Source organism: Dreissena polymorpha, chromosome 4, assembly GCF_020536995.1.
Source record: "Dreissena polymorpha isolate Duluth1 chromosome 4, UMN_Dpol_1.0, whole genome shotgun sequence".
Classification (NCBI taxonomy): Eukaryota; Metazoa; Mollusca; class Bivalvia; order Myida; family Dreissenidae; genus Dreissena; species Dreissena polymorpha.
The window spans coordinates 127,899,252-127,915,463 of record NC_068358.1 but is presented as its reverse complement, the minus strand read 5'-3'; the positions used below and the strand labels follow the sequence as shown (position 1 = coordinate 127,915,463).

At 34.6% G+C, this 16,212-nt stretch overlaps 1 protein-coding gene across 6 annotated transcripts in view; it reads left to right on the top strand.

The window, feature by feature from the left end:
• LOC127876360 (myocyte-specific enhancer factor 2C-like) overlaps nt 1-16,212 on the top strand; it is a 147,828-nt gene that overhangs the window by 53,778 nt on the left and 77,838 nt on the right. The window contains exon 1 of one of the 6 annotated variants that reach the window (XM_052421535.1): nt 4,584-4,660. The exons of 3 other annotated variants lie outside the window; for them this stretch is intronic. Coding sequence is in view for 1 of the 3 variants with exons in the window: in XM_052421529.1 (XP_052277489.1) it covers nt 7,009-7,046 (38 nt within the window). In the remaining 2 variants the exon portion in view is untranslated. Of the gene's footprint in view, nt 1-4,583; nt 4,661-6,929; nt 7,047-10,429; nt 10,552-16,212 lie in introns of those variants that run through there. 2 more of the 6 variants (XM_052421529.1, XM_052421536.1) reach the window with 2 other exon arrangements.

Below are 16,212 nucleotides of genomic sequence, written 5' to 3'. Positions count from 1 at the left end.
ATGATCATTTAAAAGTAATTGATATCAAATTGAATGGTTAATGAAGATATCACTCTTGATTGATAAGGTGTAAAGTAAAAAATACTTTACTGTTAATCGAATAAATATGTATGGAAAATTACGACTGTTTTGTAAATCAACTATGTGTGTACACTGTACAGACAATGAGTGTGTACACTGTACAGACAATGAATACTTCAAAGTAAATCAAATCAGTCTGTTAAGGTTTTATGCTGTTTGCTGCTCATTAGTATCTTATGGTTGGAAATGAAGCCTTTAAAACTTGAATCTAGTAAGAAAGGTTTTTAATTATTAACTTTCGAAGAGACTACAAATGCATAAAAATATGTATCTAAGTGGTAAAGTGTAAATACATTCAGTCAACTGATACATGTTTATGCTCGGTCATTTACAGTGGAAACCCGATGGCTCCAACTTGCTTGGCTCGAATTTCTGGTTGGCTCAAACTCTTATCAAAGCACAGATTTTGTATTGCTATATATTCATATAAAATTTTGTTGGATGGCTCAAATTCGCGAGGCTCCAATAATCGGATGGCTCAAACTGTTTGCACAGTCCTGGTGTCAATTTTCACGCGTTCTTTGTTTGGATGGCTTGAATTTGCTTCGCGTCGCGTAATTTGTTAATCCATTATGAAGAACCTCTTCTTCAAATGAACTCAATAAATGATTTCACAATCAACTAAATTCGTTAATTGATTTGAGTCAAAGATGACATTTTGTATTAATGTAATCGGAAATTATTTCGAGGAGTGCTAAAATTACAGCATGTTCAATCTCAACTGGATGTAATAGAAAGCTTCGTTGCTCGACGACAGCTAAGGAACGCAACACAGATTGACATAATTTTATTCTTGAATTATAAAAAATAGTCAATAAATCTAGTATTGTTTCATATGTAAATGATGCGTATATAGTGCTGATGCATGTTTTGTTCCAGAGTGCTTTTTGTTTCCAGAAAATGTGCTACTTTAAGACGTGCTGATATAATTTAATATACGATATTTGTTTGATTGTATTTGTAACTGTTTTAAAATATTGGTTAATAAAAGTATTAAGTATATATTTGGTTCTTATGAATTCAAAAGCAGAAAGTGACATAGTACGAATTAGTACGGAGTTTAATCAATATGTGTACTCTTCAACTGGAGGTGAAAATGTACTGCAGGCTTGCTCGAAAACAAAAGTTATTAAAATCGGATGGCTCGAATTCCGGATGACTCGAACTCGTCAGTTTGAGCCATCGGGTTTAAACTGTATTTTGCATTATAGCATTTAATATAACATCAAGATTAATATCATGATGCATACATGTATAACTAGAATCAACAACAACAACAACCAATTTATTAAAAACAACAAACAATTTATTCAAGGTGATACTTTGAGATGCAATTACACCCTGCAAATTCATTAACAAAATCTTGTCACTGAAAAGGCTTAGATTGTTGAACCTTCAACAAAAAATTTAATATAGAACAGGAAATTCATTAATTTTAGGAGACAGATTTTAGTTGTTTATGTTTAACAGACTGCACGTTTAAGTGAATAACAAGAAGTTCCCCTGTTGTATGTTTCTGATTGGTGACACGTCTCTTTTCTTGCATAATCAAATGAGGACGAAATAATGGTACATACATCTGAGCCTCACTCTAAAACAAACTGGGCTTAATGTGTTGTAAAGTGTTGTACCATAGTAGCCTGTGCAGTCTGCACAGGCTTATATGGGACAACACTTTACACCTATGCCTTATTATCGCTAAGAAGATAATTGTTTAAAACATAAAATGCAATAAAAGTGAAAAGTATAGTCCCTGCATGGTTAACGTGTGTAGAGTGTATAGACTTTCTGGGACATCACTTTGCAGACACTTTATAGACATGCATTAAGCCCAATTATCTCAAAGTGGAACTCATATCAATTACTTGTATATTTTATCATTAGATTCCTATTGGTAAGATAATTTTGCTGGTTTCACATTGGTTTATTGAAAGGGAATTGTCACTGTTAACTCATTTTAGTTGCTATTAACTTTGTATTTTAATCCATTTTGTTTGTCTAATGTACTTTCTTCATCTCAATGAACACTCCTTCCCTTATTATAAAACCTGCACCAAAACATAATAAAATGCATGCAAGAACTAAATCATCATAAGCACCCGCAATCATTGTCTGCTAAGGGTGTGCAGTGAATTAACCCTTTGCATGCTGGGAAATATGTCGTCTGCTAAAATGTCGTCTGCAGAATTTCTAAAATCAGCATTTTCTTCAATTTTTTTCAAAGAATACAATCAGAATAGCAAACAGTTTGGATCCTGATGAGACGCCACGTTATGTGGCGTCTCATCTGGATCCAAACTGTTTGCAAAGGCCTTCAAAATTCGGTTCCCGCACTGAAAGGGTTAATGATGTTTTACTTGACATACCTATTTAACTATTAAATTTACAGGTAATTCGGCATTAATGCAATTACAATTATTTTGTTTATTTTATTGCTAATATTTAAAATTTAATGATTTTGTGAATAAAACCTGAAGTATCAGTTTAAAAACTTCACTTTTGTTTTAAAAATTCACGTTTTGATGTGGATGAAATGAGGAAAGTTTGGGTATCGAAAAGGGCTTGATATATAACACACAATTGTCTTTCAATTCTCATGTTGCCCGTGGTGTATTAAAAATCTAACATTCTTTATGATGACACAGTCCTGCCACAACTTCATAACCTATGCTTTGTTGATGCAAACTTTTGCTTAGTTACCTAGTTCGCACCTTAGACCGTTCCCCATTATTCAGTTTATCAACAACAGCCCATTTAGCCTGCAAGAAAATATGGTGTATTAATTATTAAAAAAATCGAACATGGCATCTTTTATGAATATAAACAATTGCTAAATAAAATTCTTGAAAATTAACACCTCTCTATGTGTTGGCATGTAGTTTACTATTATGGGGGATTTCAATCAAAGTGGCATGACTTGATTTGCGTCGCGTCTGGGTGCCTTAATTGGGATAAAGACAGTGTAAGTAAAGACCTACGTTATAAGTTTTAATCCTCTAAGGTTAGCATTAGGGTCATGTCACCAGTTTTTGGGGAGGTTGTGTTTTTTTCCAAAAGAGAATTTATTTTGTGCATTGTGTTCTTTTTTTATTATCAGTAATGTTAAGTCATTTTACAGTCATTGAAACAATGCAGATTGACTGTCATAAAAATTGATAAAAGAAACAACAAAACTAATGAACAACAAATACCGGTACAATTAGATAGAGGATATTTGTTGGATCCGGTGGATTATCGATTTTAATTCACGAGTGATCATAGAAAATAATATTTTCACGAGTGGCGCAGCCACGAGTGAAAATATATATTTTCTATGATCACAAGTGAATTAAAATCGATAATCCACCGAATCCAACAAATTTTCTTTTTATTTAATGCATTTTTCACAGTTTATATACATTGTTCAAGAGTTTAACTAACGAATTTTGCTGCGATAATGACGTCATTTCGTCAAAAAATGACCTCATTTTACAGTAAACAATGAAAATTATCAATAATTCTCACTGATAATTTTCACTGTTTGAAACAGTGAAATTATCAGTTTTAATTCACTGATATTTCTCTATAAACCACTGGTAAGCATTGAATAAAATATAATAAAGTTTCTTTAAGATAGCGATGATTTTATATTGAACTGTTGAAATATCCATTTTGTTTACATTTCGAATCATTCAATTATGTCCTAAATATCTCAAGTTCATGTTTTAAGGAATTAATGTGTTTTATTGGCCGGAGTTTCATCAGTTGTTATGAGAATTTACCAGCTTAAAAATCAACCATCAACCAATGCTTAAAGGAATGCTCTTAACAAGTGCTGCATGCAAACCTGAGCAATTGTCTTGCTCTGGGAAAAGGCGGCTTAATGCATGTGTGTAAAATGTCATCCCAGATTAGCCTGTGCAGTCTGCATGGGCTCATTTGGGAAGACACTTTCTGCTGTAATTGGATTTTGGTTGAGAAGATGTTTTTTTGAAAAACGAAAAATTTCATATAATAGTTGAAAGTGTCGTCCCTGATAAGCCTGTGCATTCTGCACAGGCTTATCTTAGACGATGCGTTATGCACATGCATAAATCCCAGTTTTCTCACTTCCAAAGCAGAACAATTACTTATGCAGATGTCAAGATAAATATTATATCTTCACATGAACTGCTTGGTTCTTTATCATCAGTTATTCGCAAAATGCATTAAACCTATAGTCGAGTTGTTATTCTATTTGATTCTAATGGAATGAAGTCATGCAGGAATGACTTTGTGACACTGGATCTGCTGTATACAAACACTGAGAAGCAGGAATCCCCCGCCTTTCCGGCCCCACACTTCCACTGCTATAGTAATAAATAATATCTTGAGATAAATAACTTATGAATGCAATTATAAAGTGAAAGGCCCGTGGCGACATGACAGTATTATGCATGCTCTCTATGCTTGTGTCAACTCAAGCGTTACAACGGTGGTTAACAAATATACGTTTTACTGTTGGCTTCTATTTATACTAGGCAGAGTGTTGGAGGAGTTATTTTCATACTGTTTGAAGGATATATTAGGAAATGCAACATTAATAGCGAGGACTAGACAGGTAACTTTGATCTAGTATGATAGTGTTCAATTTAGGCCAATTATCTAGAATGTAATTTGGTTAAACAGAAGAAATTGTTATAAAAAATACCAAACAAACTTGAGTGCAAGAGTCCACAATTGTTTATCAATATCAATAAACAGGTTCACCTTGAAATGTTGGAATAAATAATCATTATAAGTTTATATATGAGCTGGGTTTTGTGATAACAGGGCTTAATGCATGTCCATAAAGTGTCACCCCAGATTAGCCTGTGCAGTGCACACAGGCTATTCAGGGAGAAAACATTTGTACTAAAGTGGATCTTTGCAGGAGTAGAAGAAACTACCTTTAAGCAACAAATACCATGAAAGTGGAAATAATAGTCCCTAATTAGCCTGTGCGTACTGCACAGGTTAATCTGGGGCGAGGACTCTCGTGCATGCACTAAGCCCCTATTTCCCAGAGACTCATATTGATTATCTAATTAGAGAATGGTGACTTCAGAGAATGGTGACTTCCTGTATGAAGTACTTTTGTTAAAGTATTTAGGCCCATTATCAGAATTTCATAAAAACTCATGTGCAAATATTAACAAATTGACAGAAATATAAAAGCTTACATAAATTACATGTATATTAATTAGTGGTTTCTGAAATGTTTGTTCAACTTTAAAAACATATTAACGAGCACGTCAAGTTGCCCACCTCCATATTTTGGTAAAAATGTTTCCTACACATAAAAAATTACCACTCAGTAATGACCTCTTCGGAAACAAAAAAAACTTATTTTTTACTTGTGTTGTACAAAACTGATAACATTTGCATTAGTGCTGAATATAACTGGTGTAACAATCACATTAAAAAATAATAATATATATTTATAATATTGATCAAAATTATTTTATAATTCACTGTAACATGAAAAACACTTATAATCTTCACTTCATATTTATAAGACTATGAATTGTTCTGGATTCCATGAAAAATTGTCATTTTTGAAGCTGCCTGTCAATTTTTTTGTAATACCTGTCTAATTTATAATGCCATTCATTTGATATTATAATTTTGTTATGCCTCCCTTCAAAGAAGAGAGGGTATATTGTTTAGCACATGTCGGTCCGTCTGTCTGTCGGTCGGTCCGTCCACCAGATGGTTTCCGGATGATAACTCAAGAACATTTAGGCCTAGGATCATGAAACATCATGAAACTTCATAGGTACATTGATCATTACTGGCAGATGACCCCTATTGATTTTCAGGTCACTAGGTCAAAGGTCAAGGTCACAGTGACTCGAAACAGTAAAATGGTTTCCGGATGATAACTTAAGAATACTTACGCCTAGGGTCATGAAACTTCTTAGGTACATTCATCATGACTGGCAGATTACCCCTATTGATTTTCAGGTCACTAGGTCAAAGGTCAAGGTCACAGTGACTCGAAATAGTAAAAATGGTTTCCTGATGATAACTCAAGAATAATTTGGCCTAGGATCATGAAACTTCATAGGTACATTGATCATGACTGGCAGATGACCCCTATTGATTTTCAGGTCACTAGGTCAAAGGTCAAGGTCACAGTGACAAAAAACGTATTCACACAATGGCTGCCTCTACAACTGACAGCCCATATGGGGGGGGGGGGCATGCATGTTTTACAAACAGCCCTTGTTTGAAATAATGTATTGATAATTTGATGCAAAGTAGGTTAATAACATAAGTTATACAACAATTATTATTAAAACTGTGCAAGGTTGCTAAAATATGCGGCTTCAGTGCAAAACATTCCTTTGATTTTTCCCACGAGATTGCATGTCAGATCAGTCTATCGTGACAAGGAATGATGACTTCATTTAATTTGTACCACACCCGACCATATCTGCTTCAAAGATAAATCTAATTAGATATTCATAAAATTTAATTTCAAAAAGCTTCTTTTTATTTTACGTAATAGTACAAGAACAAAAATATGTGTGATATTTTTGTAAAAGACAAATGTGTCAATCCCAGTTTGGTGATTTTGCTGTTTCTATGATAATAATTCATCTAAAGATAATATTTGTAGTATTTATAAATGTTATAGTTGGTGAAATGTTTAATAGTTCAAACATGGTTTAATCTTGTCATAAAAATAACCACATAGGCATGTTATTTGTTAACCTCATGCCTATGTATATATAGATCATTATACATTTTAGACAATGCTTGGCCATATAAGGTGAAGGAAGATGGGGGGAGTCTTTATATTTTAAGTTCAAGCTGTTGTCAATGATGGTTACTATTGAGTCTGCACTATTGAGTCTGCTTCAGAAAAGATATCATGGTGTGTTGACAAAGTTATGTATTGCATATTTTAATTTGTGCTCTTGTATGCAGGATTGGGGTTTGTACCTGGATGTTAACTTGAGGTATTTATGATTTCTTTCAAGCATCATGTAGAATTAAATGTTTTGTATAATAGTGCATTATTATGTACACACAGACAGGGGGGGGGGGGGGGGGGGGGCATTGAGTATTGCCTGTGTCCGTCTGTACGTGGGTAAATCTGTATGACCTTAAGATTGATTTTTTTGCCCCCCTTCGAAGAAGAGGGGGTATATTGTTTTGCACATGTCGGTCCGTCCGTATGTTCGTCGGTATGTCTGTCCACCAGATGGTTTCCGGATGATAACTCAAGAACGCTTAGGCCTAGGATCATGAAACTTCATAGGTACATTGATCATGACTCACAGATGACCCCTATTGATTTTGAGGTCACTAGGTCAAAGGTCAAGGTAACGGTGACCCGAAATAATAAAATGGTTTCCGAATGATAACTCAAGAACGCTTATGCCTGGGATCATGAAACTTCATAGGTACAGTGATCATGACTGGCAGATGACACCTAGTGATTTTCAGGTCACTAGGTTAAAGGTCTAATTCAGGGTGACCGAAAATAGTCAAATGATTTCCGGATGATAACTCAAGAACACTAATGCCTAGGATCATGAAACTTCATAGGTACATTGATCATGACTCGCAGATGACCCCTATTGATTTTCAGGTCACTAGGTCAAAGGTCAAGGTCACAGTGCCAAAAAACGTATTCACACAATGGCTGCCACTACAACTGACAGCCCATATAGGGGGCATGCATGTTTTACAAACAGCCCTTGTTAAAATCCTCAAACTATCTGATGGATCTTGCTGAAACTTTCACTTTTGAATGTCCTCAATATGTAGATGATGGTAAAAGAGGCATTTTGCTGGGACCAGTTTTGGTTTAATTATGGCCCTTTGTGTGTTTTTCTTCACTATAGACTATAATCTAATTATGTTTGTAGTCCCAAAAAACTGAACTTAAATTAATGTGTGGATTTTTAAGGAAGTGATTGTCTCTTTGATGTGTTAACTCAGAGTTATGGCCCTTTGTCTTTTTTCACTTTAAGAATGTATATTAGTCCCAAAATTGTGTGCTTTTAACTCCTCTTCAAATACTGTGTGGATTGTGTCCAAACTTTCACTGATGAATGGTTATCATGTTCAGATGATGGTTAAGAAAGGCATTTTAGCTGTGATATGTTTTGGAATTATTATTGCCTTTTCTCTGGTTTTCCACAATGGAATATAAAGTCCTTTTTTTGTGTTCAGCTCCTCGTAATTCATTGGAGGAGTTAACTGAAACCGTCATAGATGAATAAACTTAATGTAAATATGATAGTTTAGAAAGGGAAGTAAGCTGGAACTGAGTTATGGCTGAATTATGGCCCTTTGTCATCTTTTTTCACTAAAGAATATTTTGTGTCTGCAAAATTGTGTTTACTAACCTTCTCTTTAACTCGTATATGGATTTCTTTCAAACTTAAATAGCTAAATTACAATAAGATGTAGATGACTATGAAGAAAGTAATTGTAGCTAAGACCAGTATATGGCCCTTTGTTTTTCAGTCCCTTGTATAATATATAGTGGATTTGTCTTTGTCCGAACTCATTTCTTGTTCTTTTATGATATTGTTTGACATTAAAATGATAATTATGGTCTATTTATTATATGATATATCAGTACATTTTAAATTGTCACTTTTTGCTGCACAATTTCTATCTTACAAAAAAATAAAGTGGTTATTTCACCTTAAAAGCAATTCTTTTTTATGTTTAAGTCAAATATGATATTATGCAGTAATGTTCAAAAGATTTGACAATCAATATGAACATGAAATAATATTGCCCTAAGGTTAGTAAATTGACTTTAAAGCAATCAAAACAAATAATTTGAGATGTAAAATTCTTTGAAGTAAGCATTTATTACATTCCGGATCTTGTTTTGACATGATTTTTACCTACTGTATGACTTTCAAAAACATTCACCGGCTTTTTTAAACCACAAGTGAAAAACCTGTTTACATAAGAGGACATGAATTAATTTGAAAAGAAATACTGATTGATATGAATATGGGAGCAAATAATAGGTACATTAAGTATTTGTTCTTTTGAAATCCATTAATCTAAAGGTACACTGGATAATGCTCATTTTATTGATCACAATCACACATCTTAAGTTCATAGAAATTTATTCACATTAAATTATCATCAATAATTGGCAGCCCATGTCTCAAGCCCATTTGTTGATGACCTAAACCCATTTACCCTTGTGAAGTTTAGTGTATACTGATGTCAAGGGTCCCTGGCTGATGTATATTTTACGTGGATTAAAATCGTTCACCTCTTTTCCAAGTTGCTATTTAAAGGTTTAATTATCCTGCAAAATATGCTGTTATTTGAAATGAAATGAAAACTGCACATTATTAATATATATTCAGGACACAGTTTGTCTCTCAAATTATTAATGTCCAAAAGGTTCAGTATCCCTTAAACTGCACAGAACCAGTATCCCTTTAATTGCACAGTACCTGCATATCCCTACAATTGCGAAGTATTTGTAAAAAGGTACATTATCCAAACAATTATGTAAGGACTTTGATTCTCCACTTCATATGGACCATATTCTGTGAAAAAGGGGTTTAATGCATGTGTGTAAAGTGTTGTCCCAGATAAGGCTGTGCAGTCCACACAGGCTAATCAGGGACGACACTTTCTGCTTTTATTATATTTTTCTTTTATAGAAAGTCTCTTCTTAGCAAATCATTACAAACTTAAAAGTTTTTTTTTGTTTTTAGAAGAATGAAAAAAAAAACGGTTTCATATAATATATCATGTATATTGAGAGTGTTCACCAATCATCATCAGGAAATGAAAACATCTGTTGTACGCAAGATGTTACAATTAACTGGTCTACCAGCGTTATGCATTTCACAAGAATATGATGAATTATGATAGTGTTATGAGGCTGATATACATTTCAATACAGACCAGCTTGACTTTCAAACATGAAAGGTTTTCATATATCCTGGTTTCATTGCTCAGTTCTCAGTTAGTGGTGGGATGTGCAATTTACCTGTTACATTATTTTTTACGTTGTTGCTACATGTAACAGGCTGTTGGCTGATGGAATAGAGACTCTTTCTGCTACTGTTGTGAAACACTGACTTACTCAGCTGATACGCAAACCTGTAACATTCCACAAGATGTGTTTGAGTTTTTTTCAACGCCAAATTCTGCATTTGCGTTTTAGTTGAATTAAACTGTTCTTTCAATGGAGTTAGAAATATAGATGTATGATTTCATGTCCGAAGTCTGTGTTCGTTGAAATGGAGTTAGATAAATTAGTACAGAATATGAGTTTTGCTAATGCATATTTTCTGGACTCTTGTTGAACTTTGTGATTTGTAACAGTCTATACCTATTTGGATTAAAGATCTTAAATATACGGTGTGTGATGTGCAGACAGTGAGTGGTTTATTTCTTTATTTGACCATAAATTCTACATGTTTACCTCCTACTAGACTTTACTGCTTCCACTGGTGACATGTGAAGGTAAATAACGTCTTCTTCTTGATATATATCAGCGCTGTTTACAGCTGTCTTACTTTTTGTAGTTAAAATTATGAGGGTCTTCTAATGAGTAGTTTTGTGTAACTGAAGACAGTGTAAACATAAGGCCATCCTTAAAAATTCTTTTCTTTGGCATAACCCGACTGACCCACTAAAATTGGCCCGACTGATTTTTTTTTTTGTTACTTTCTAAAAAAAATTTTTATTTCTTGCTCGCCGAAAATCCTTTCCGCTAAATGTTTCCTTTCCGCTTTTTATCCTTTCCTGTTATTTGCGTCACTTACACAATGCGTGTTTTACGGCCCACCCCTAGGTGGCAACAGATGCGTCAATAACCCCATGTCTCTACATTTTGTGTATCAATCAATAATTTTAGGGGTTTATTGCAGTTTTATTACTTTGATTTACCTGCCACATTAATCGGTCCGTACAGTGTACTTCTCAGCGATAAAATCATGACAAGTTACATAAGAAATTGATAATAGCCAACGGGTGTTATCCTCCTGGAAATTGTGCTTTTAATGCATAATAATTATTCTCAAAACATTTTTTCGACACGTAAAGCATTTTAACTATTTAATATTTAATTCACAACAAATATAACACAAGAATAAATTTTCTGTTAAATTCCCAAATGAGAAAAATAATTTGTAATCCGAAACACACTTCCGACTTTTGTAATGTTAACACGACGTTTACAAATGCTTCATATATAGTCATCATGTATATTTCCCGACAAAAGAGCGCGAAAATTATGCGGCAATATACAAGGTCAAGGAAAGCGTGCGTGTATTGATTTTTTATACAAACTTTGAAGCGCAGAGAACATTATGTTGATTTCGGTTAAAAGTTTCTTCGGTATTGTTTAACACAATTATATCGCGAATAATTTGATATTTTCTTTGAATTAATTTCAAATCAAACACGCCGTATCTTTATCGTTACGGTCATTTAGTTGAGTATTAATTATTGAAACGCTTATTGTACTTTATACTGAAACGAGAGAACATCTGGACGGAACTGGATTAAGTGTTGGGCGTTATGAAAACAGGCAAAGCACGTCTGCTGACCTATTATGTAGACTGCTGTATACGGTGTTTAGACCAAAGGGATTAACATGTGTGAATGCAACTCTGCCGATTTGGTCCATAATTACCAGCATACATGCCATAAAATTTCAGACGGATCCGGGACTCAAGTTTCCGGGATATTTTCCGGGACATGTATACATAAAGTGATATATAAAGACATATATGCATTTTTGGTACGCATTGTTTTTTCACATTGTAAATTCAGTACATTACCAATAAATATATTATTAGCATCTAAAACGATTTTATGCATCTTTGATTATCACAGGAATTTCATTAATCTTTTCTAAGTCTAGATCTCGTTCGTTAATGCAGGTATTGTGTATTACCAATACACATACCTGGTTAATTCGATCTTTATTTGCCATGTTTGCCGAGTCCAATTTATTTCTTTAAATTCCGCCATCTTGTTGAAATGATGGAAGCGGCAGGTGCGCCTAACAATATAAAATCGTTTAATATATCCGCCTTGTAGGCAATTCGTAATTTGTTTAATTAGTATACGTTACAGTAATTGTTTCAATAATGAATTATCTTTGAGACGATAACGATACACATTGTTTGTGTGTTTTTATGCCCCCCTTTGAAGAAGAGGGGGTATATTGCTTTGCACATGTCGGTCTGTCGGTCGGTCCGTCCACCAGGTGGTTTCCGGATGATAACTCAAGAACGCTTGGGCCTAGGATCATGAAACTTCATAGGTACATTGATAATGACTCGCAGATGACTCCTATTGATTTTGAGGTCACTAGGTCAAAGGTCAAGGTCATGGTGACCCAAAATAGTAAAATGGTTTCCGGATGATAACTCAAGAACGCTTAGGCCTAGGATTATGAAACTTGATAGGTAGATTGATCATGACTCGCAGATGATTGATCATGACTCGCAGATGACCCCTATTGATTTTCAGGTCACTAGGTCAAAGGTCAAGGTCACGGTGACCCGAAATAGTAAAATGGTTTCCGGATGATAACTCAAGAACGCTTAGGCCTAGGATCATGAAACTTGATAGGTAGATTGATCATGACTCGCAGATGACCTCTATTGATTTTCAGGTCACTAGGTCAAAGGTCAAGGTCACAGTGACCCGAAATAGTAAAATGGTTTCCGGATGATAACTCAAGAACGCTTATGCCTAGGATCATGAAACTTCGTAGGTAGATTGATAATGGCTGGCAGATGACCCCTATTGATTTTTAGGTCACTAGGTCAAAGGTCAAGGTCACGGTGACCCGAAATATTAAAATGGTTTCCGGATGATAACTCAAGAACGCTTATGCCTAGGATCTTGAAACTTCATAGGTACATTGATCATGACTCGCAGATGACCCCTATTGATTTTCAGGTCACTAGGTCAAAGGTCAAGGTCACAGTGACCCGAAATAGTAAAATGGTTTCCGGATGATAACTCAAGAACGCTTATGCCTAGGATCATGAAACTTGATAGGTAGATTGATCATGACTCGCAGTTGACCCCTATTGATTTTCAGGTCACTATATCAAAAGTCAAGGTCACGGTGACCTGAAATAGTAAAATGGTTTCCGGATGATAACTCAAGAACGCTAATGGCTTCGATCATGAAACTTCATAGGTACATTGATCATGACTTGCAGATGACCCCTATTGATTTTGAGGTCACTAGGTCAAAGGTCAAGGTCATAGTGACCCGAAATAGTAAAATGGTTTCAGGATGATAACTCAAGAACACTTATGGCTAGGATCATGAAACTTCATAGGTACATTGATCATGACTGGCAGATGACCCCTATTGACTTTCAGGTCACTAGGTCAAAGGTCAAGGTCACAGTGACAAAAAACATATTCACACAATGGCTGTCACTACAACGGAAAGCCATATGGGGGGCATGCATGTTTTACAAACAGCCCTTGTTTTAATTGAATCTCGAGTAAAAATAAATGTTTTGATATAATTGATTTATGCATGAAATGCACAATTTCCACAAGGACAACATCGATGTTTTCATCAAAAGTCTCCGAACTAACTGCCCACAATTTTATCGTGGAGGAGTACACAATACGGATCAATTAGTGTGTTTGGTATAACAAAGCCACTGAAACTATAGATTGATATTGACACGGGGTTATTCATGCATGACTAATTCACAACCGCACAAATTTACGGGTAATACATTGTTTTGAATGTCATTATTTTAATCAATAAATTCTTATAAATATAATGGAAACAAGAGATGTGTTTGTCAGAAACACAATGCCCCCTACTGTGCCGCTTGGAAGCCATATCTTTGACCTTGAAGGATGACCTTGACCTTCCACCACTCAAAATGTGCAGCTCCATGAGATACACATGCATGCCAAATATCAAGTTGCTATCTTAAAAAGTATAATTATAATTGCCATAATGTTTCATCTGACTTCAGGCATATTAAAAATAAATAGTTTATTCTCATGTTCATTTTCAGCATATATGTTTTTGCTCACCTGTCGCACAGTGTCCTTGAGTGATCTCAGTGATCTAATTTTGAATTAATTTCACACAAATGTTCCTTGGATGTCTCTTTACCAAAATTAATAAATTAATCAAAGAATTCTACTCCATGCAGAAAAATCTTTACCAATTTTCTTATTATGAGCCAGAAGACTTAGAGCTTTATTTGATAATTACCTTTGGTATATGTCAGAGTTCAATGTCAGAAAAAAAAATTACAAAAAAAAAAATCCCTACCTACCTACCCACCCAAATTTACCTGGGTCAGGTTATGCTAAACAAACAATTTTTTAAGGATGGCCTAATGTAAAATCATGTAACCTGCACAAAGTTCATGTAAGAAATCCACTGTCTGTCATTTGAAAATTGATGTACATGTATTTCCGTATGACAATTAAGTGAATAAGACCATCAAAAATATGTTAATTCATGACAGTTGTTTAGGTTTTAAAGGTGCCTATAATTTATTGTTCATGTGCTTGTCTTTCATGTTCAATATTGAATTGCAAATGTAGCCAGACAAAAAAATATTATGCTAATGTCATGTTTTCATGTTTAATATGATTAAAACTTGCAGCCTTAAGGTCAAATTTTGGTTCATGCATTAAAGTATTATTGTACTGGATAGCAAATCATATTTTGGGGAGTCAATTAGTAGATTAAATTGAAAGATTAAAACTTAATCTCAGTTGTTTACATTGACTATAAAAACATTAGCAATTTTTGTATGTTTTTCTGTCCCTGAAGGGAGTCACATAGTAATAACAGTAGTGTCTGTTCCTAAGTATCTCTCTGTCCTTCTGCTGATCATTTTGTCCTGCTTCTTGTGTGGAATATAACTCGGGAAGTATTGAAGGATTTATAATGAAACTTCATGTAATGATCGAGTTTTGTATGGGAAATGCAAAAAGCAAGAACTGTAACTCAAATTTTAAGATTACAGAGTAATTGCCCATTATTCAATTTTCATTCTCGAGGCATTAAGTCTCAAAGTATTGACAGTATTTAAATAAAACAGACACAGGGCAATTAGTGGAATTGCAGACTTAACTAGAACCCCAAATATTTCATCCGTATTTTTATGTCCCCCACCACTTTAGTGGGGGACATATTGTTTTTGTCCTGGCTGTGTTGGTTTGTTTGTTTGTTTGTGTGTTTGCGAGAAATTTTAACATTTTGCCATAACTTTTGCAATATTGAAGATAGCAACTTGATATTTGGCACGCATGTGTATCTCATGGAGCTGCACATTTTGAGTGGTGAAAGGTCATGGTCAAGATCATCCTTCAAGGTCAAAGGTCAAATACATGGGTCAAACTCACTAAACTTTAACATTTGCCATATCTTTTGCAATATTGAACATATGAACTTCATATTTGGCATGCATGTGTATCTCGTGGAATTGCACATTTTGAGTGGTGAAAGGTCAAGGTTATCCTTCAAGGTCAAAGGTCAAATATATGGATCAAAATCGCTTATTTGCTATACACTATAACTTTGTAACGACTTCTCAAATGCATATGGAGCTGCACATTTTAATTCGTACAATGTTAAGGTAACGGTCATCATGAAAGGTCAAAGGTCATTTACAAAGGTCAATTTTCATTCTAAATATGCCAAAACGTCAGTACCACTTTATACAGATACTTTATATTTTACATGCATGTGTTACCCATACAGCTGAACGTATTAATCGGTGACATGTCAAGGTCATCCTTCAAGGTCATATACTTAAAAATGCCTCTACTTTTTAGTTCATCTGAGCACAACGTGCTCATGGTGAGCTTTTGTGATCGCCTTTTGTCCGTCGTCCGTCGTGCATTGTCCGTTGTGCGACGTCAACATTTGCCTTGTTCACTCTCTAAAGGCCACACTTATTGTCCAATCTTCATGAAATTTGGTCAGAAGATTGGTTTCAATGATATCTTGGATGAGTTCGAAAATGGTTACGTTTGCTTGAAAAACATGGCTGCCAAGGGGCGGGGCATTTTTCCTTATATGGCTAAATTTGGCTATAGTAAAATCTTGTTAACACTCTAGAGGCCACATTTATTGTCTGATCTTCATGAAACTTGGTCAGAAGA